Genomic DNA, 20,059 nt, shown 5'->3' with positions numbered 1-20,059 from the left:
GGGACACGTTGTTTGGCTGTTGATATTGGGATTGCATTCGCTTTGATTGGATTGTTCAGGTGATGGACGGCTAACGGAAAGAAGCTTCTTGCGGATCTGGACGTTTTGACGGGGATGGACCTGAACCGTCTTCTGGATGGTAGGATGTCGAACAGGTTGTGACCGGGATGCAGCTTGTCGTTTGCGATCTTCTCAGCACGTTTCCTTACCCTGGATGAGAACAGATCCCTTATCGGGGGGAGGTCGGTCCCTATGATCCTTTCCGCAGTCTTCACTACCCTCTGCAGTTTTTGTTTGTCGTTACCTCCCCTCCTGCATTCTGCAGGAGACTCCCTGAAATAGCAGCAATCTCCTTCTCTCCCTCATTAGTCTAGCGATCTCCCTCATGTCACCTAGCCCACATTACACTGTTACCAGCGGCATAACTATAGCACCGCAGCCCCCGCCACCGCGGGGGGGGGCGCTGTGCATGAGGGGGCGCCGGGGGCTGCGGTGCTATAGTTACACCCCCCCCCCCAATCCCCCGCTGACTTACCTATCTCGCTGGTCCCGGCGGCTCCGTTCTTCTGCTGAGGACCACCACAAAATGGCCGCCCCCCCATATAGCCCACAGTTCTCTGTAACTGTCTGCTGAATGGGGGCGGACATTTTGTGGTGGTCCTCAGCAGAAGAACGGAGCCACCGGGACCAGCGAGATAGGTAAGGCTGCGGGGGATTGGGGGGGGGGGGGGTGCTTGGCAGGGCGGCGCGGGGGGGGGGGGGGAGGGGTGCTTGGCAGGGCGGGGGGGGGGGGCCCAATACGTAGCTACGCCACTGACTGTTACATCATAGTTACCTCCCCTCCTGCACTCTGCAGTATACTCCCTGAAATAGCAGCAATGCCCCTCTCTCCCTCATTAGTCTAGCAATCTCCCTCATGTCACCTAGCCCACATTACACTCTTACCTCATAGTTACCTCCCCTCCTGCATTCTGCAGGAGACTCCCTGACATAGCAGCAATCTCCCTCTCTCCCTCATTAGTCTAGCAATCTCCCTCATGTCACCTAGCCCACATTACACTGTTACATTTTTTGGGGGAAAATAGGAATAAGAGACAGATACATTTACATTGAATCATCAGCCCCATTTCCCAGCACGTTACTAAGTATAGTAGCTCTTACTGACTGCTTTGGGGCTCATCTACATTTGGATATGTCATTTTACAAAATTCCTCTCAGATGTAGCAATACACACCCACGCTTCTAGGGGCCACGTTCACAATCTCTCCATATATGGAGCTAGACATGCCCTTTGGGTGGAGCATGACACGCTCCCTCAATGGGGCGCTGCGCAAAATTCTATTACCAACTATAATCTCCCTGAAACTAGTTTTCAAAAGTAGGCAAGTATGACTAAATCCCATGGTCAAAAGATCTGGTGACACCCACTGACCGACCCTGGTGGGTTCATTGTCCTAATATCATGCTCAGGCTGGGATGAGGACCGCAGGTACTCCCATGCACATTGCTCAGGGCCTTTATGCTGTGTCTGCAAAATGTGGTTCCACTGGGGCTCGAACCCAGGACCTTCTGCGTGTAAAGCAGACGTGATAACCGCTACACTATGGAACCAGCTGTGTTCCCTGTTGTCAGTCACATGTTATCACCAGGGACGCGTCTCGTCTGCTCTGCGCATGCTCTGTTCTGTGCCCCACACTCCGTGAAAGAACAGCGGGAGGCCTGCAGCTTAGAAGTACTTGTAATTAGACCAGTGTCAGCGTCACATGCTATGCGTGAGCCAATCCTCGTGGTCTGCCCGTACTAAAGATGCCGCTGACTCGTCGCTGCCCTTACTTGAATATTTTTTTTCCCCCAGTATACAGCAGTTCTTGCTATTAACTTTATTGTTCGCGAACACACGTTGGGGCGGTGACTTGCTGGCTCCTGCTGTAACTTTATTGTTCATTTCCGGTGGACATGAAAGCATCCAGCATGGAGCCAGCCAGGCAGCAGGAGCGGGTAAGACCCCTCACTTACCTTCATACAGACCCCGTGGCCGAAGAGCAGGGTTGCAACTACAAGGCCTAGCGTGCCAACAGCTGGTACGGGCTGCTGGGACTTGTAGTTGTATAATTGCTATAGTGTGTGAATATATATATATATATATATATATATATATATATTAAACACACACTCACTGTTAAACATGTAATTGTCACATAGTAATGATAATTATGTATCAGGCAGCTGCCATAGAGGGCTGTGTAGACCTATATTCAGTGTACACAAATATACAATATCTTACTGATAGTTCTACTGTATATCCATTTTGCACACAGATCACTGTCCTGTGTCTTCTATTTATAGTGCCAGTACCGTCTACTAGGATTTGGGCTCCTAGTGCTGAATGTCACATAATGCCATGTATTGTATAATGTGCAGCTACCACTGTTACATAAGTGTCCCACCAGGCATGTCATACAGTATGACGCTGAGGCTCATGCCACCTTGTTGCCACTTAGTCGGAGCTACGTTACGCCTGATGACATTGGCGTGCACAGTGTCCCATGTAATGGGCGTGTGAAGCAGAGTAGAAGAGCTGGACATGGGATTTGATTTAGTTTCCAAAAAGGTGGAACTTCACCACCTCCTGGGTCTGCGGGGCTGTCGCTGCCATCTGCACCGTGACATCCAGCTCAGTACCCTGGTTCTAAATGCAACTGCTGCCACTTATATGGGTTACACAAGCTGGGATTATATAGTTCTCGAGGTTATTCTACTGACGACCGTTATATTGAAATAGGAATGACAGTAAGGTGGATACAATCTACCCCCCAATTCTAGAAACGTTCTTATCTCGCCATATTAATGGCAAAATTAATTTTGAAATAAAAGATATTTGTAAAGAAAGAGCCAATCTCTGCAGCACCACCCTCCTAATCTATTATGTGCTATGCACCCCCATGTACCACCCGTGCTGCCATTTTGTATGAATTATTTGTAAGGTGCCACAATGTGTCCGCAGTGCTGTACAAAAATATAATAGAAAATAAGCGATACATTTCCCCCATTGTGTCTTATCAGATAATAAGCACATGTGTCTGTATTTATATAGGAGTCTGTTCTAGCATCAGTTAAAACAACAAAATCTCTGGAGTGTAGAAAACTAGTCCACAGCTGCATTGGTAGTACAGTGGTCACTTATACAAGACATAAGCATCCTGCAGCGCTTCAGCTGTTGGAGAACTACAAGTCCCAGCTAACAGGGTCCTACAAATACTTGATAATTCATCTCCTGCACTAAGGGCATATCAGCTGGGGACAGTTACAGGGGAAGTGGCAGCCAATGACATAAAGGTATCCTTTATTCCCACAGACTGTAAAGCGATACTATGAGGAGGAGTCTGAGGGGAAGCAGACGCCAGCTGCACTGGAGGATAAGCAGCGAAAGGCGAAAGAAATCACAGAGCAACGATTTTGGCAGGACAGCTTAAAACCGAGCAAAGAAATAATCTCTGGGGTAAGACATGTCCCTATTAGTTCTATGTCAGTGGTGGCCGGTGAGGTCATTGTGTAATCATGAACATTCTACACCCTGACTTGTTTAACTTTTCTAACAGGCAGAGGATCCCTTCCCCGGCTCAGCACCTGTGCCGAAAAACCAACTCTCAAAATATGAGCGAACAAGGAAAGCCAGCTCTGTGAGTAAGAACCATTGGGCGATGTTGTGTGTTGCATTGAAGGTGTAGGCTAGTGTACAGTTCCATTGTTTGCCTCTTGACTCCATTCTACAAATCGGTAACCGAGACTGGGTGAATGGCGGCGGTAAGAAAAGTGGACCGCTGTGGAGATACATGAGGGAGAATAGGTCCTGTCAGGCATTTTACAGTCAGAATCCCGAATGTTGGGATGTTGTCCGGAACCTGTAGGTCTGGCTGGGGATTTCTTAGGTTGTAGAACAGGGGTTTCATGTCTAGATATAGATCTTTCTGTTGACATTTAAAAATCATCCTCCCCTCTCATTTTTTAGACCAAGGATTGTATTCGAAATGCCAAAAAACGTTTAAAGTCGGAGGAGAGCAAGGTGCATGCAGCAGTGACCCAGGCAGCGAGGCACGACCTGTTACTGCCGGAGGAGGAGGGGTAAGAGCATCGGGGAGGTGGGGGTGCGTCCTATATCCCAGCTGTGTGGTAAAAAGTTCCTAGCTCATAGAACTCAATCCAAATAACTCTACAATCAATGGTACGTAAAGCCGCTGATAAGGATATGTATCTTATGCTTGTTTCGAAACACGCAAGAGAGCTTCTACTAATGTACAAGTCCTATACACATGTTGATAAAGTATCAGATCAAATGCTTTCACCTGTTTGTTCCTCCTCAACCCCCTTACTGTCTGTCTCCATTCACTTTGCTGGATTGTTATGACGCTTTACAGTTACTTAGATCTTTCTAGTTGTGTTATTCCATACTGCGTGTAATCCTTAGTAAATATTAAATTGTTAAAAACAGACCGCACTGTCTTTATCATCAGCGGCAGCAGACATTGGTGAGCATCTGTCAAGTCGTCCCATTTGCTTAAAGTGCTAATTATTTAAAAGATGCGCAAGTGGGTGTGTCAGCTGACAATGATTTCATCTTAGAAATGGGCGCATAGTGACAGCCGTGTCTGGGGGAGCACACTTGTTTTACTACTCATAGCTGCATCCGTTCCTCCCCATTGTAACTCCACCCCACCTGCTATCTCTCTGTACAGGTTTCTGGAAGGGGATGAGGGCGAAGACACCAGCACCATTACTCAGGAGGACATAACCGAGGCTGTGGACATTACAAGTGCTACAAAGGTGCAGACCTGAACCCAAGAGCCTCCGTCTAATTTTATTTAATTTGCAAGTATCCCTCTAAAGACAACATGTTTTTTTTTTCTTCTTGTAGCATTTTAACCTGGTCCTCAATCAGTTTGGTCCATACAGAATAAATTACTCACGGACTGGAAGGTGAGTGGACAGAGATTGTGGGTATGTGATTACCTCTGTTTCTGATTCCCATCTCATTATCTCTGTGCGCTCCGCCTCTCAGGTGCCTCCTCCTGGGCGGTCAGCGCGGACACGTCGCCTCATTTGATTGGCAGACGAAGAAGCTCCACTGCGAGATGAATGTGATGGAATCCGTCAATGATGTGAAGTGAGTTTCTTCTACTTGTTGAACCACTGTCTGAATTACATGACCGTATACAGAGTGTGGTAAACCTATTCTACCATAGAGTCTTACCATAGAGTCTTACCATAGAGTCTTACCATAGAGTCTTACCATAGAGTCTTACCAATTGGTCAAATGTAATAGGATGAGAGTTGTCAAAGGGGCAGAATTTTCTTCTATTTTGCTGTCCCATTAAAAATGTAAGTCTGCACTTTGACATTTGCACCTGTTACATTTTCCACCATGTATTTGTGGTGTAATCTGTGTCTGTGGGATGGATTTGTGCATATGTACCCCAAGCATTACAGAACAGTTTAGAACCTAAACGTACAGGGGGCCCAATTCAGTGTTGATCGCTGATGTGCAAATTCGCAATCCTATTGAATGCGCATGGATCGTGGTGCCCATGATGAGCGATCAGGTTTGAATTAGGCCCAGAGTCCAGTGTACAGCATTCCCAGTTACATAGCCATAGTGCCTTTTGCTGTAGCAAGAGGCGATTGAAGGACTGGATAATTCACTTCAGGCCTGGCCAACTTGTGGCTCTCCAGCTGTTGTTAAACTACACATCCCAGCATTCCCTGACACAGTTTAAGCACTCCCCAATAGCCAAACTTTTGCAGGGCATGCTGGGACTTGTGGTTTTAGAACATCTGGAGACCTACCGGTTGCCCAGGCCTGACTCGCCTGTTTGGAATGTGACTTGATAGGTTACTCACACTTGCTGGAAGAACATATCAATCACAAACCTGACTCTAACCCCCAGTGCCCATTTTGGATTTTGGGACATTGCCGCTCTTCTCGCCCCCGATCTGAGGATTGTATACCAGTGCAACTGATTTGAGGCTTCTCTCTCTAGGTGGCTGCACACACATACCATGTTTGCCGTGGCCCAGCGGAAGTGGCTGCACATCTATGACGCGCTCGGGGTGGAGCTGCATTGCATTAAGAAGTTTAATGATGTTCTACGCATGGAGTTCCTGCCGTACCACTTCCTGCTGGCGACGTGTGTAAGTGTAACGACCGTCGGGTGCATCGTTTGTCCCTCCCCCCGTTCTTAGTCTGTGTAATCACTGCACCGTATCTCTCCCTCCAGAGCTCCACCGGCTTCCTGCAGTATTTAGACGTCTCCGTTGGAAAGGAAATAGCAGCTACCTGCGTCAAAGCCGGGAGGCTGAACGTCATGTGTCAGAACCCGCACAATGCAATCATTCACCTCGGACATCACAACGGTATTTACACCAGCCGGCAGTTTCCTGTCCGCCGGTACTTATTGCTGTCCCACCCCGGGTCATTGTCCGTCACAAACTCTGTGCCAGCTGCCTGTCAGAGACCTTTCGCTTCACGGACCTGTGTTCCCTAACTGTCCAGTGACGCAAAGCTTAGATCAGTCCTAACATTCCGTCCAGTACATGGTGCATCCATTGGTCTGCGGATGCCGGAGGCCTTGGTGTTATCAGCGGCTCACGTTGTGCTGTTTTCATTTCACAGGAACAGTCTCTCTTTGGAGTCCTACAATGAAAGAGCCGCTAGTAAAGATGCTGTGTCATCGAGGAGCGATCAGGGCCCTGAGCATTGATAAGACAGGAATGTAGGTGTTATATAGCCTCCGGCCCATCCTTTGGCTCATAGGCGCCGTTCCACATTCTCTCCTGACGCTCTCCCCTCCTCCCCCCGCAGGTACATGGCCTCTTCCGGAGTGGACAGGAAGCTAACCATCTTTGACCTTAGAAATTACCGTCCTCTGACTTCCTGTGTTCTACCCATGGGAGCGGGAGCGCTGTGCTACAGTCAGAGGGGGCTACTGGCTGCAGGGACTGGCAACATCGTGCAGGTAAGGAGGGTCCCGTCTGATGTAGAGGAACAGGAGGTATATGGGCGACAACATGACCTCCGTGTGATCTTCCCCTAGGTGTATAAGGACACTCACCTCACAGCACCTCGCTCCCCGTATATGTGCATGTCCGTCAAGGCACCGATCCATGGGTTGCATTTCTGCCCCTACGAGGATGTCCTGGGTATTGGCCATGGAGGTGGCTTCACCAGTATGATCGTCCCAGGTCAGTGCTACCACCACCTTCCTCTCCTGTCTGTATCCTCGCCACACCTAACCCCATTCTACTCCACTATCTTCCAACAGGCGCGGGTGAGGCTAACTTCGATGGTCTGGAGTGTAACCCATATGAGACTAGGAAGCAGCGTCAGGAATGGGAGGTCAAGGCTTTATTGGAGAAGGTAATGCAAGAGGAACATTTCATGGGAAAATAGGTCACCCGAGTGTATTGGGAACAACGTAGGTCTGTGATTCCAGGCACAACTAGCCGTTCACCGATGCCCTGTTCTCACGTTCTTCTTCCTCCAGATCCAGCCTGAGCTCATCACTCTGGACCCCACCCAGCTCGGAGAGGTTGACGCTATCACAATGGAGCAGAGGCACAAGGAAAAAGTGGAGCGAATGGTGAATAAACTTTTCTAGTATCTTGTGGTCTTTCTTTTTAGTCTGTTATTTTTCTCTTTCAAGATCCTCTCTTGCGCTCATTTACTTTGGGGATGAGGCCGTATTTCATTGCAGCCATGGCTGGGGGAGAGGATCGGATGTCGGATTTGTGTACTGTATGATAAAGGAACCATCCTGATTTCTGTGACTCGCTCTTCCCTCGCAGGGTTACGATCCACACGAGAAGACTCGCTTTGTGCCACGACACAAGTTGAAAGGACGAAGTTCGACTGGTAATCTGCTGAAACGCAAGAAGAAGGTGGCACATGAGGAGAAGAGGGTGAGTAACTCAGAGAAGGGGGTGTCTGTACTTGGCAGAGACTAAGATAATGAATTCAGGGATTGATGTATGCGAAGCTTCAAGATGGCCACTGATTGGCAAACTCCGACTGCATTAAATCCCGCCGATGGTTTCTGTTGTCATCTGTCTCCTTGCCAGATTTACCTCAGTCAGGGATATGACTCATTTCCCGCCACCCCTCCAAACATTTTTTTTGACTGTTTAGCGCTCATTTACATTTCCCCGTTTATTACACGTGTAACTGTAGATTACTTGGTTTGTTTTCTAATGGTAACCTTTTATAATCTTTTTAGGTTGCTAGGTTTTAATACTCGATCTACGTCAGTTAAGTTCTATTGGTAAACGCATATGTCCGCCGGCAGGCAGCGGACTAATAAAAAGCTGGGATATTTGGGTGACTTTCTTATAGATTTAGCAGCGTGTTATTGTCCGAGGTCTCTGAGCTTCCGTACTAGCGCTGGCCATGGTGAGGTCACGTCTCTCACAGCCGCCATAGTAGGGACTGTCAGTGCTATAATCACCTATAATGGTTCTCTCCCTGTGTTGTCTCAGGTGGAGATCAAGCAGAGTGTGCTGGCCCGGGCGCAGGCACAGAAGAGCAGCGCAGCCAAGGTCCATGAGGGCCACAAGTCAACGCTGGACAGGTTTAAGAAGTGATCCGTGCTTGTGGCTGGGGAATTCCTCTGGGGACTGGGCGTGGCCATTTTGGACACTGGGCGTGAGCATTGTAAGGCTGCGGATGGGAACGTATCTGCTGTTTTCTCTTCCTTACATCCCAAATTTTGTATATATATATTTCTTAAGAAATCCTATTCTGCGGACTCCTTATCTTACGAAGACTCAGGACAAATAATACATAGAAATCATTTTATTGTCAAGCAGAACAATAAACGTTGCTTTAGATATCCGAACGGGAGTCCGCTCATTAAATAAACAGTGTAAGGACACCACAATTTATGTACAGTCCAGTACAGGAAAAGGCCGTCCGGAGTAGTCACCCCAGTGTGGGCTGAGGTTGACAGTTTGCATCATCAAACTTACAGAAAATGTAACATTATATAGAATAAAAGAGCATCAATGATAAATGATATCCTGCTGATGCCGGACATCAGTCCAGCTGGGCGGAATACCGGCGGTCAAAATCCCGACACTTTCTCCCTCCGTGGGTGTCCGAGCGTAGCAAGCCCGCAAGGGGGGGGGGAGGGGGAACAATCCATGTCCCCCCCCCCATCGGGATTTCGGCATCGGGATTTTGAACGCCGGGTTTCTATATCAATCCCATCCAGCCTCTTGTTACCGCAATTACTGAATTTACGCCTTGTGGAGAGAGTGTATCATGAAATGCATCTATGGGGGTCAGTGCGTTCTTTTTTTGGTAGAGTCCTTAGGGGGTATAATGAGCGGGGGGGGGGGGGGGGAAATTCTGAATCGTTAAGTATTTATATCTATCTTAAATCAGCTGGCGCATTTTATATTTTTACATTTTCTTCCTACGTGGATCTCCCCCCTTACATTCCAGCTGCCAGTCATAGTATCGTACTGCAACATAGGAGATCTTGGTTCTGGTGGATAAATCTACAGTGTCTAGACAACCAATAGGTCAACCGGATCGAACTGAAAAAGGTCGACATAATATTGACATAAAAAAGGCAGACACATGACTACGTCGGTGTAGAGGGAGGATACAACAGTGTGCTGAACTTAGCGGGGCACCGACCCTGAAGCATGCAAGGGGGTACACGTTATACTAATTGGGGGTTAGCAACAGATCACAAAAATATGGGAAAAATTCATGTCAACGTCTTCATGTGTCTACCTTTTTCCATGTTGAATTTTTGGACCTATTGTATGTTGGCCTTTTGGGGTAGACGGTAGTGACAGTCAATCCAGATCCTGTATCTAATAATCCGCACCAGTGACCTACAGAAACAGACTGGACTGATACAACCCTGCTTTGCTATAACTTCTACCATGAATTTAGCTCTGGGCTACAGGGGGAATGGAGCTCCCTCACCCACCCAATAGCTCCAGGCGACAGGGGGGGAATGGAGCTCCCTCACCCACCCAATAGCTCCAGGCGACAGGGGGGGAATGGAGCTCCCTCACTCACCCAATAGCTCCAGGCGACAGGGGGGGAATGGAGCTCCCTCACTCACCCAATAGCTCCAGGCGACAGGGGGGGGAATGGAGCTCCCTCACTCACCAAATCACGACAGGGAGAAGGGAGCCCCCTCACCCACCCAGTAGCTCTGGGTGACAGGGAGCCCCTCACCCACCCACATTTTTTTTAAATACTTTATTTATTAACGGAGAATGCAATGAAGAGTATACAACTTCAGGCACATATGACAAAAAGACAAAGTAAATCATGTACAATTCTCCACATTTTTTACAGTTAGGCATATAGCAAAAGGAAATGAAAGGGGTAGTGCAAGAGGGGGAGGGTGGGAGAGAGAAGTACAGAGATATCCAATACAGAAATAATTATTAGTTAGGACTCCGGGGGTTGGTCTCAGCACTGGGATTTCTTGTAAATCAAGGAAACAACTACTGTGGGGTTAAGGTGGGGGACCCACCCACATTTTGACAAAAATGGGAGCATGGATGGTGGAAGAATGAGGGGGTTGGAAATGTTCATCTTGAACAGGACATTTATATTAATAGATCATGCATTAGTGATTGAGTCACTTTTCATTCTATTGTGGTGATAATTCACATGAAAAGGCTTCAAATCGCATGTGATTGACATTGGGCTCGATGCGAAGTCCTGTGCACACCGGAGCCTGAGGATCACCAGGGCTGCAGCTGAATGTGCCGCATCGCCAGTCAAGCTAGGCAGGCCTGGCTGGTATTGCATGCAATATATCATACGGACAAGGATCGCACAGGCTGCTGCTGCCCGGGAAGGGGAGGAACAGAGTTTGACTTCTCCCCACAGAGACGTCACACAAGTATATGGCCAGCTTAATGCCCATGGTATGTAGTATTCCACCCTCTAGGTGGCACTGCATTCCAAACAATTGCTATGACACAATGGGCCCAATTCAGGCCCGACCAATGTATGCGCATTGGTACATAGTACAGTGAAGGATAACGGCTTGGACAGTCAGATACATATATGGTCTGGTTACACATCGCTGTCTGTGCCCCACACATGGCCGTATTTACTACACACTAACTGGCTGTCCGACTACTCACATATACCAGGTGCCGGATGACGCTCGGACAGTGGGGATCCCGACTCACAGGGGCTATTCTCCCTTGTGGGGGTCCAGAATAGAACCTGTAGCGAGCCCGCAGGAGGCTTCTTTTTGCTCGCCCCCCTGTCGGAGCACCGGCATTCAGCATCCCCACTGTCTGAGGCGCATATCACACCCACATATACACAACACACACACACACAATAGAACATATTGCCGGGATGCAGTTAAAATCCCGGCGGTCGGGATCCCGGCGTTCAGAATCCCGACGCCGGAATCCCGACCGCCGAAATACCGACACATTCTCCCTCCTGGGGTGTCCACGACACCCCTGGAGGGAGAATAAATTAGTGTGCCGAGCGTAGCGAGGCACCGGGCCCGCTGTGTGGCGAGCCCGCAAGGGGGGGCGATCCACGCCCCCCCCTTTGTCGGCATTTCGGCTGTCGGGATTCCGAACGCCGGGATTCAATACTGAATCCCATATTGCCTTGTAATGCTGAATTAACACCAAATTTTAGTGTTAATTCCACTGGCTGTACCTGTTACGTCTCCGGCGTGCCGGTACTCACAGGTATCTCCTATGTAATTAGGTAGATAGGATCAGCAAACATGAAATGCTACACTAAGGAGTGTGCATGGACTTTGCCTTATGAATCTGAAGTTTTGTTCAATCTCCTCCGAAGCCATTGGGGGAGAGCTCATCATGAATACTTATGGACCAATCAGCTGCTTCATTCCCATGGCCCTTCGTTACAGACAACCAAGAAAGTATAATTTAATAAACCACAGTATTTCTGAAATTTGACATTGCTGGGACAAGCCCATGCAGAGAAATATACGACCTGGCACTACTGGGATAGTAGGTAATTGCCTGGGTGCCTCTGCAATAGTATGCATGTACTTGAGATGATAGTAACCCCTTAGGGTCAATCACCAGCGTGGCACTCCAGGACTCGTGAAGAAAACAATTTTATTGTGCAACAGTTTCGGGGAGTATATCCCCTTCCTCAGGCAGACAGCATAACGTTATGCCTGGAGTGCCACGCCGGTGATTTACCCTAAGGGGTTACTATCATCTCGTGTGTGTGTGTGTATAACCAATCATTAAAATAGACAATCCACCCCCCGACCTCATGTGCTCACCACCAGAAATCAACCTACGGCATCACCCTGGTACCATGGTTATTGGTGGTTACCCAACAGTTTACAGAAGAACATGGTTAGTGGAGAGCACCAATCTGGCTCCTTCAGCATATTCCAGGCCTCCTGCATCCTGCGTGGAGTAAGTCCATGAGACGTGAACATGGTTTTGTAACAGCAGCTGTTGTGCGGTATGGCCATGGAACCCGCCATCCTGGCACTGTGCCGTGGAGCAATCCCAGCTGCCCGAGCCATGATACCGACATAAACATCCTCAACTACAGGCCAGGGGCCACTCCCGGCCTCTTGCAACAGGTGCCCAGCAGCGGCCTGAGACAGCACGTAGGCTGTGCCACTGCAATAGGCTGGAAAGTGGTCACCGGCGTACAATTCCTCTGTGGTAAAATGGCGGTTCTCTGGGTCCCGTTCGGGGCTAACATGCCAGTGAACTCGGCCAAGATACAGGAGTCCTTTCTGTTCCCGCAGATACTTTGACAGAGCCAGCGTGTTGATGAAGACGTCATCATCTGTCTTGAGCAAGTAACGAGCCTCTTGGCATTTCTGAAGTGCCCACGACAACCCCGTCAGAGTTTTAAGTGTCAAGTTCTTGTAAGAGTCTGTGAAGTTGGCCTGGATAATGTCCCTGTGGGTCACTGCCTCATGCACCAGCGCGGCCCTTTCTGCCGGCGACTTCGGAACCGCAAGGACAAACAGGGTCAGCGACTCAGAGACGGTGGAAGAGGAGAGACTTCCCCATGTCTGGCGGATTACATCCCTCCTGTCTCTGTGGGACGGTGCACTGGAAACTAAGATGAGGAGGAATGGGGGAGGCAAGCAAGCCTTGATAGGGGAGAGCAGTAAAGGAGGGACAGGGACGTTTAAGAGTCGAGACGAAGAAAGATCAGACTGAGCAGAGTACAAGAGGGGAAGTGCCTGAGAAAGTAGCTCTTCGAAATAACCGGAAACAATGAAGATAATTAGAAGAGAGAGAACGAATAACAAGACGAGGACAGGCCAGCGTCGGCGGTGGATAGGAAACAATCGCAGGAGAGCAGCAACAGCCTGGCGAATGCTGGCCATGGTTGGAAATCTAGGTTCGGTTTTGCTTTTGGTACCTCCGAATTGCTTTAATAAATGATAACGCAGAAAACATTTTGTAAAAAGTTTATCGGACGCTCCGTTCTATTCCTGTCCCCATCTTATGTCCTGTGCAGTGTAAAAAACAAACAAACTGGATCTTTTTCACTCCTGTCCAAACAATTGACGATCAGAGAGAGAACTCCACCTTCAGAGTCCTCTGTCAGACTGTAATAAATTAGTCACAGAAGCGCGGCCCCACCCCTTCAGGAGAGCAGGGTATAAAACCTGAAAAACAAGAAAACAGAGTTAAAGATATAGTGACAGAAAGATTATAAAAATACAGTCCGGTACTTATGTATTATCTGGACTCCCATGTTAAATGCACCCCATTTTTTCATACCCCTACTATCCAACTACGCATGGAGTTGATTTTATATAGTGTGGCGAGCGCAGCGAGCCACCGTGCCCGAAGCATGGTGAGCGCAGCGAGCCCCGTGAGGGGACGCGGTCTCATAAGAAAAACGGGAGTCCAGATATTACATAAGTACCTACAGTCCAAACAACACATTAGCTGGTGTGCATTGGTTCTTCTGAAATTTTAGATTTCTGTTTGAAATTTGATTGAAAATGACTTCAGATCTTCATAAAAGTCCTAATACACAAATGAGACAAAATATTAATTAGGCGAGATGACTTAAAATGTAGACCTTTCTGCATGTCTACCTTATTTGACAGGCAGTATTTCATGCCCTACCATCCACTAGGGCAGCGGTGGCCAACCCGCGGCTCGCCACGCTGTACGGCTCCCGTCCCATCAGCGAAGCAGGGTTTTGAATTTGGTGCCAATTCGGCTGCCAATTCAAAACGCTGCATCGGCGGCCAATAGGAAACGGCCGCGGTGAGCCAATCAGCGCTCGCCGCGCCGTTTCCGCCCCGCCCCCGGCGTCTGACATCAGACACCAGCGGGAGGGCGAAAAGTCGTCTCCACGCCGGCGGAGCACTCCTGAAGACGCGAGAAGCCGCCGGAGGACGGCGCAGAAGACGGCGGCGGGGAGAAGAGTTCCGGCGCCACTGAAGAGGCCAGAAGACGCCGGGATCAAGACAGAAGATCTCCGGCTCCTTCTGCAAGAAGAAAGAAGATGGCTGCGGGAGAAGCCAGCGGGGGTGAGAAGCAAAAGAGCTGATGAAGCTCCCCCCAGCGGCCTCTCCCAACACCAGGTAGGGGCCTTTGGCCTCCTACCCCCCATCCACCCTAGACCACCGGGTGTTGGGCACTAGGCCCGTGGGCACATTCAGGCCCTTCCGGCCTTTGGGCGCATTAGTCGGGCACTCTTGGCCCGTGGCTCATTTGTTTTTTGGGCCCTCCTGGCCCTCTAGGTGGGCCCTTTAGTTAGGAAGCTGGGCCCTCCAGCATAGGTGTTGCACTGTGGGCAACACCTGTGCTGGAGGGCCCAGCTTCCTAACTGTGGGGGGCATATGATGTTTGGCACTGTGGGGGGCATATGATGTTTGGCACTGTGGGGGGCATATCTGGCACTGGGGGCATAAAGTTTTGTCATGTGGCCACTCCCCTTGTGTCATATGACCACGCACCTGACCACTCCCCCGATCACGCCCCTTTTTGGCGCGCATGATGTTGGCTCTTTGGCTTGACCGACGATATTTTTCGGCTCTTTACCTCTGACCGGTTGGCCACCCCTGCACTAGGGTGTGGTGTGAGAATAAAATAATGTTTCCGAGCACAGCAAGGGACCGTGCCTGGAGCATGACTGTGTTCACATTCCGGTAAAAAAAAACAACCACCATGTCGACCTCATGACCCTGTCGACCTAAAGTCATGTCTACCTTACCTCATGTTGAACTAAATGCTTGTCTACCATAATGCTGGTGACCTACTGATCCATACCCTTTGCAACACACGTTTGTGGGAGTGTGTCATGCCATGAACCAAGGAGATTTCTGAGGTCCTCATAAGAAGAGTTGTTGATGGTCATCAGGCTGTAAAAAGTTACAAAACCACCTGTGAAGAGTTTGGACTCCACCAATCAACAGTCAGACAGATTGTGTACAAATGGAGGAAGTTCCAGATCATTATTACCCTCCTCAGGTGCGGTCGGCCGACAAAGATCAAGCCAAGAGCTTGGTGTCCAATAATTTGCAAGGTCACAAAGGAACCGAAGACAACCTCTAAGCAACTGAAGGCCTTTCTCACATTAGCTAATGGTAATTGTTCATGAGCCCACCATCAGGACTAGGAATGCCAATCCCAGGATTCATACTATAGATCAGGGTTGCCGACCCTCCCGGAATGGGCAAACCCTCCCGGATTCAGGGGGGGACCCCCGCTGTCCCCCGGATCGCGGCATTAAAATGCCGCAATCCTCGGATCTCAGAGGAGGGGGCGGAGCTAAAACGGCACCATTGCGTCATTTTAGCCCCCTCCACGGAGATTAGTGATGTCACTCGTAAGCCCCGCCCCCTGAGCGGCTGCTGAAACTCTCCTCTCTGGGCTTCTCCCGGAGAGGAGAACCTTAAAGTCGGCAACCCTGCTATAGATATTTGGATACATTACAGTCCAGATCTCTCCTTCCATGTAATTTTCTGTGTATGCAATTGGTTGTAATTCCTAAACATTTCATAGAATTATTTTGTTCAACCCTTTGGTGGGGGTCTGCGCTTTAGTTGCCTCTCTATGGTCTAATTTCAATCCCAAATTGTGTCAAGAATTCAACTATATATAACCATAACTGTACAGTACCTCTTTAGATTGCCCTGAGGCGGGTACACAGCAGATAAGGCGGCACTACAGTGCAATCAGCCAAAACATATTGACACCCTAGTGGAATCCAAGCTGACGGATAATTCCCAGATATAGGGGGAAATTTACTAAAGGAAATTTGTAAAAAATAGGTGTATTTGTATCCAGAAATACACTTATTTTTGACATTTACTATCCCGAAAATACGGCGATTCGTATTCGTATTGATGTGCTATCAATACGAATACGAATTGCTGTATTTTCGGGATAGTAAATGTCAAAAATAAGTGTATTTCTGGATACAAATACACCTATTTTTTTTACAAATTTCCTTTAGTAAATTTCCGCCATAACTTCAGCATTACGTGAGGAAAAGGTATAAATCAATGCACCCGATCTAGTACCCCAAATAGTGATGTGGGGGTGGAGGGTTGGATAAAGAGGAAATTGTGGTGTCCATATTCATGAGGGGAGGGGGGAAGGGGTCAGCATGATTGAGTGTTATATATGGCATTAGGGGAGGGTTTATATCATTAGACGAGATATATGGTAATGTAGGATTGCCATCACCTGTGGGGAGCTAGGTAAAGGTGTTTCAGTACAGGTGATGGCAATCATACATTACCAGGGAAATCCAGGAACACAGCATTTTCTCCCTCATGGAGAGTGTCAGGTAGGCAAGTATGATGATACTAGGTGATTCATCGCGCCCTACGGGCGCTCTTCACACCGTCGTAAGGGGCTGCGCCCCCTTAATTTGTGAATATTTGTATATGAGAAAGATGGTTGGAATTGTATGAAAGATGGCCTGTATTGCAACTTGAGTTATAGGTGAAATGTGTTAAATAGAGAGCATATGATTTGGAAGGGGGTGTGTATTGTTTTAATTAAAAAGCAGTTACAGAGTAAGATGTACATTGATAGTGTGGAGGGTACAGTGACTTTTGTAGGTGTGTGTGTGTGCAATAGTATAGTAGGGTGTTTTTGAGTCAGCGGCTCCCCACTGGCGGAGGTCACGACACAGGAAAACAGGAGGCTGGGTAGTGATAGGGGTGTGTGGGCATAAGGGGGACTAAAGAGGAGGGTGGGAGATACTGTGCAGCTTCTGCCAGTGGGTGAGGGTCCAGCGTGGCAGTACAGGATGGTGGCCCTTAGTCAGTGTCTCCTCCTACTGGGTGGGAGTTCGGGTGCATGAGAGCAGGAGGCTGGGCTATGAGGCATGATAGGGGCATGTGGGCAAAACAGCGTCAGCGACTCCCCAGTGGTGGAAGTTACGGTTCAGGAGAGCAGGAAGCTGGGTAGTGATAGGGGTGTGTGAGTATACGGGGGACTAAAGAGGGGCTTAGGGGTGCCGTGAATTGCGGGAGGGGCGCCGTGAATCAAGGGAGGGGGGAGCACGGGGCGCGATGAATCACCTAGTTGGTTATATATTCTTGTAGAAGGATGGTAGGATGTTGCTGTCATTCAGAATGCATTTACATAAACAGTAATAGTAGCAGTAAAAGGTCTGACTTAAAACACCTACAGTAAAACAGAACAGGTGTTATATATTATACAAAGAATTGGTTGATGATGTGTAGGTTGACGTGCACATAGTTCATAGTTGTCACTGGAAAAAAATCGCCACAAGAAAAAAATCAACACAGAAAGTTCAACACATGTAAATGTTGACATAAGTGTGGCACTTCATCGGTGTCCATGTCGACACATGAGAATGATTATGAAAACATTCAAAAAAAGAAAAATAAATCTTCAAAAACTCATGTTAACCTTTTTCATTGTCGACCATAGCCATGCCAGTGTTTTGCATGTGCCATTTAATCCTGGGGTTGCCGTGAATCGCGCGCGGGGGGAGGAGGTGAGGGGTGTCCGCGAATCACGGGAGTCACCGGGGGTGCCGCGAATTGCAGGGGGTGTGCTGCAAATCGCGGGAGGGGGGTCGCGGGGGGTGCCGCGAATCGCCACAAGAAAAAATCAACACAGAAAGGTCAACACATGTAAATGTTGACATAAGTGTGGCACTTCATTGGTGTCCATGTCGACACATGAGAATGAATATGAAAACATTGAAAAAGTGAAAAATAAATCTTGTCAACCTTTTTCATTGTCGACCATAGCCATGTCAGTGTTTTGCATGTGCCATTTAATCGTGGGGATGCCGTGAATGGGGGGGGGGGGGATGGAGGTGCATACCTCCCAACATGACCCTCTCCAGGAGGGACACATTGCTCTGTTTCTGGCCTTTCTTCTTAATTTATGGATTACCATCACCTGTGCTTAAACACCTTTCTTATCAATTACCCTGTTTACAATGACAGGTGATGACAATCATAAATTAAGATGGAAGTCCACAAACAGAGCATTCTGTCCCTCCTGGAGAGGGTCATGTTGGGAGGTATGGGGCGCTCACCTGGTGTGTCTGGTGAGTAGCTGTGTCTTTGCTGTGTAACATGGAGAGGCAGAGGGTGTCTGGCACTGTCTGTGGGCTCACTGGGCTGGTTCTCTGTCATGTGAGTGCAACAAAGAAAAGGTATGGATCCGCACAGACTTAATACATATTTGATCTATTTTACTAGAACCATTTGTTTAACTAATATACTGGACTACTCAATTATATGGTAGTAGTCTTGGATTGGTGGTGCGCCCAACACATCAGTATTTGTAACTGTGTAAAGGGGAGGTTGTATGCAAGAAGCATACAGAAAAGGACAAATGTGCCTTTTTGGGCGCACTCTTTGTTCAATAATTTGATATGATTAATTCATTAAAACATAGCTTTTATTGGCTTCTTATTCTAAAAAGTTGGGAGCATTACTCATTTCTTGGTCATTTGATACATTGTCATTGACCGTCAATCAGAAAAAAGGGGGGGGTGGGTCACATACAACATTTAGACAAGACATCAACAGACATTTGAAGACATGCTAGGGTTCTAGCTGGTCCTCATATGTAACCATCTAACTTATATGACCTTTCACAATAATCAGGTTATACATTTTCTGTTTGTAAAAAAATTCAAATAATAAACTACAAAGTTTTTTTTATCAAATTGCCTCAGCAAAAATAGCAGCGGTTCGCTCAGCCACACACGCTCAGTCAAACTCTCGTGCTCCTCAGTTGTGGTGTTATAGGGCTATTGTCACTCTTACTTGGAAGAGGAAGGTAACCCAGTCCAGTGGATGGACCTGAGAGAGGTATGTATAGTCACCCGTGAGAAGTACTCCAACAACCGGTGGCTCCTGAGCATCTACTGTTCAATCACCCGTCTAAGTTACCACCCAGTTTGTTCGCCAGGAGTCTCCTCTCTGGCTACTAGACCGGCCCCTTGTGGGTGCTGCTGATATCAGGCCTATAGTGGGGTATATAGGTAACCTCTTGGACTTAGTGTTGAATGAGAGTGCCTGGTTGGTTGTACCATGGGAGTTATGATAAAAGACACTTCTGCTTTCCAATGCAGCTCCGTGAGTCACCCTGGTGCTTTTCAGTATTGCAGGGAGACACAACGGGCTGGATGGATGAGTGTTATGGAATGGGTGAATGAGTGACAGTTTGTCAGTTTAACCATAAATTGGCACTTCTGCTTTCAGAGATCTGCAAGCATCGAATCTCTGATGAGAGAGTCCCAATTAGATGGACATCCTACCGACATGAAAATAGAAAGCTTTGAGTAAGGTGGAAAAAGAGCCGGAAGATGAAAGGGTTACACATACACCCAGCATGGAATACTGAACTGTAATTACGCTTAGATTTTATATAGAATATGGGGTCACATCTGGATATCCAGGTGTATGCCTACTGGCGTCCAAACCTCTCAGTGGCCTATATACGAGAGGACCTCACCCCAATAAGCGCCTAAGGGTTAAATCTTATGTAGGCAGAATAGCGGGTTATATCACAATATATTGCA

General features: G+C 48.1%; 2 protein-coding genes and 1 non-coding gene across 8 annotated transcripts in view; 1 reads left to right on the top strand and 2 right to left on the bottom strand.

Moving 5' to 3' along the window:
* Positions 1-1,538: 1,538 nt before the first annotated feature.
* TRNAV-UAC (transfer RNA valine (anticodon UAC)) lies at positions 1,539-1,611 on the bottom strand. Its single transcript has one exon. It is a non-coding gene; the product is annotated as a tRNA-Val (tRNA).
* Positions 1,612-1,854: 243 nt separating this feature from the next.
* WDR46 (WD repeat domain 46) lies at positions 1,855-8,885 on the top strand. Its single transcript, XM_083160220.1, has 16 exons — positions 1,855-1,998; positions 3,356-3,499; positions 3,600-3,680; positions 4,010-4,122; positions 4,734-4,821; positions 4,913-4,974; positions 5,057-5,161; positions 6,036-6,186; positions 6,273-6,408; positions 6,668-6,767; positions 6,857-7,010; positions 7,089-7,236; positions 7,317-7,411; positions 7,539-7,634; positions 7,840-7,953; positions 8,527-8,885. Exons 1-16 carry the CDS (start codon positions 1,957-1,959, stop codon positions 8,629-8,631), a joined length of 1,734 nt encoding a protein of 577 aa, XP_083016346.1. The 5' UTR covers positions 1,855-1,956; the 3' UTR covers positions 8,632-8,885.
* B3GALT4 (beta-1,3-galactosyltransferase 4) overlaps positions 8,828-20,059 on the bottom strand; it is a 22,094-nt gene continuing 10,862 nt past the window's right edge. For 2 of the 6 annotated variants that reach the window (XM_083160223.1, XM_083160224.1), the window contains exons 2-3: positions 18,563-18,655; positions 8,828-13,679 (exon numbers count right to left, since the gene is read on the bottom strand). In XM_083160223.1, the coding sequence (XP_083016349.1) occupies positions 12,357-13,394 (1,038 nt within the window). In that variant the 5' untranslated portion in view covers positions 13,395-13,679; positions 18,563-18,655 and the 3' untranslated portion in view covers positions 8,828-12,356. Of the gene's footprint in view, positions 13,680-15,300; positions 15,393-18,562; positions 18,656-20,059 lie in introns of all 6 variants that reach the window. The other 4 variants (XM_083160225.1, XM_083160226.1, XM_083160221.1 and 1 more) reach the window with 2 other exon arrangements.

Source organism: Crinia signifera, chromosome 9, assembly GCF_055691185.1.
Source record: "Crinia signifera chromosome 9, ASM5569118v1, whole genome shotgun sequence".
Taxonomy (NCBI): domain Eukaryota; kingdom Metazoa; phylum Chordata; class Amphibia; order Anura; family Myobatrachidae; genus Crinia; species Crinia signifera.
Note: the sequence above shows the minus strand (reverse complement) of the source record. Positions and strands in the feature narration are given on the sequence as shown.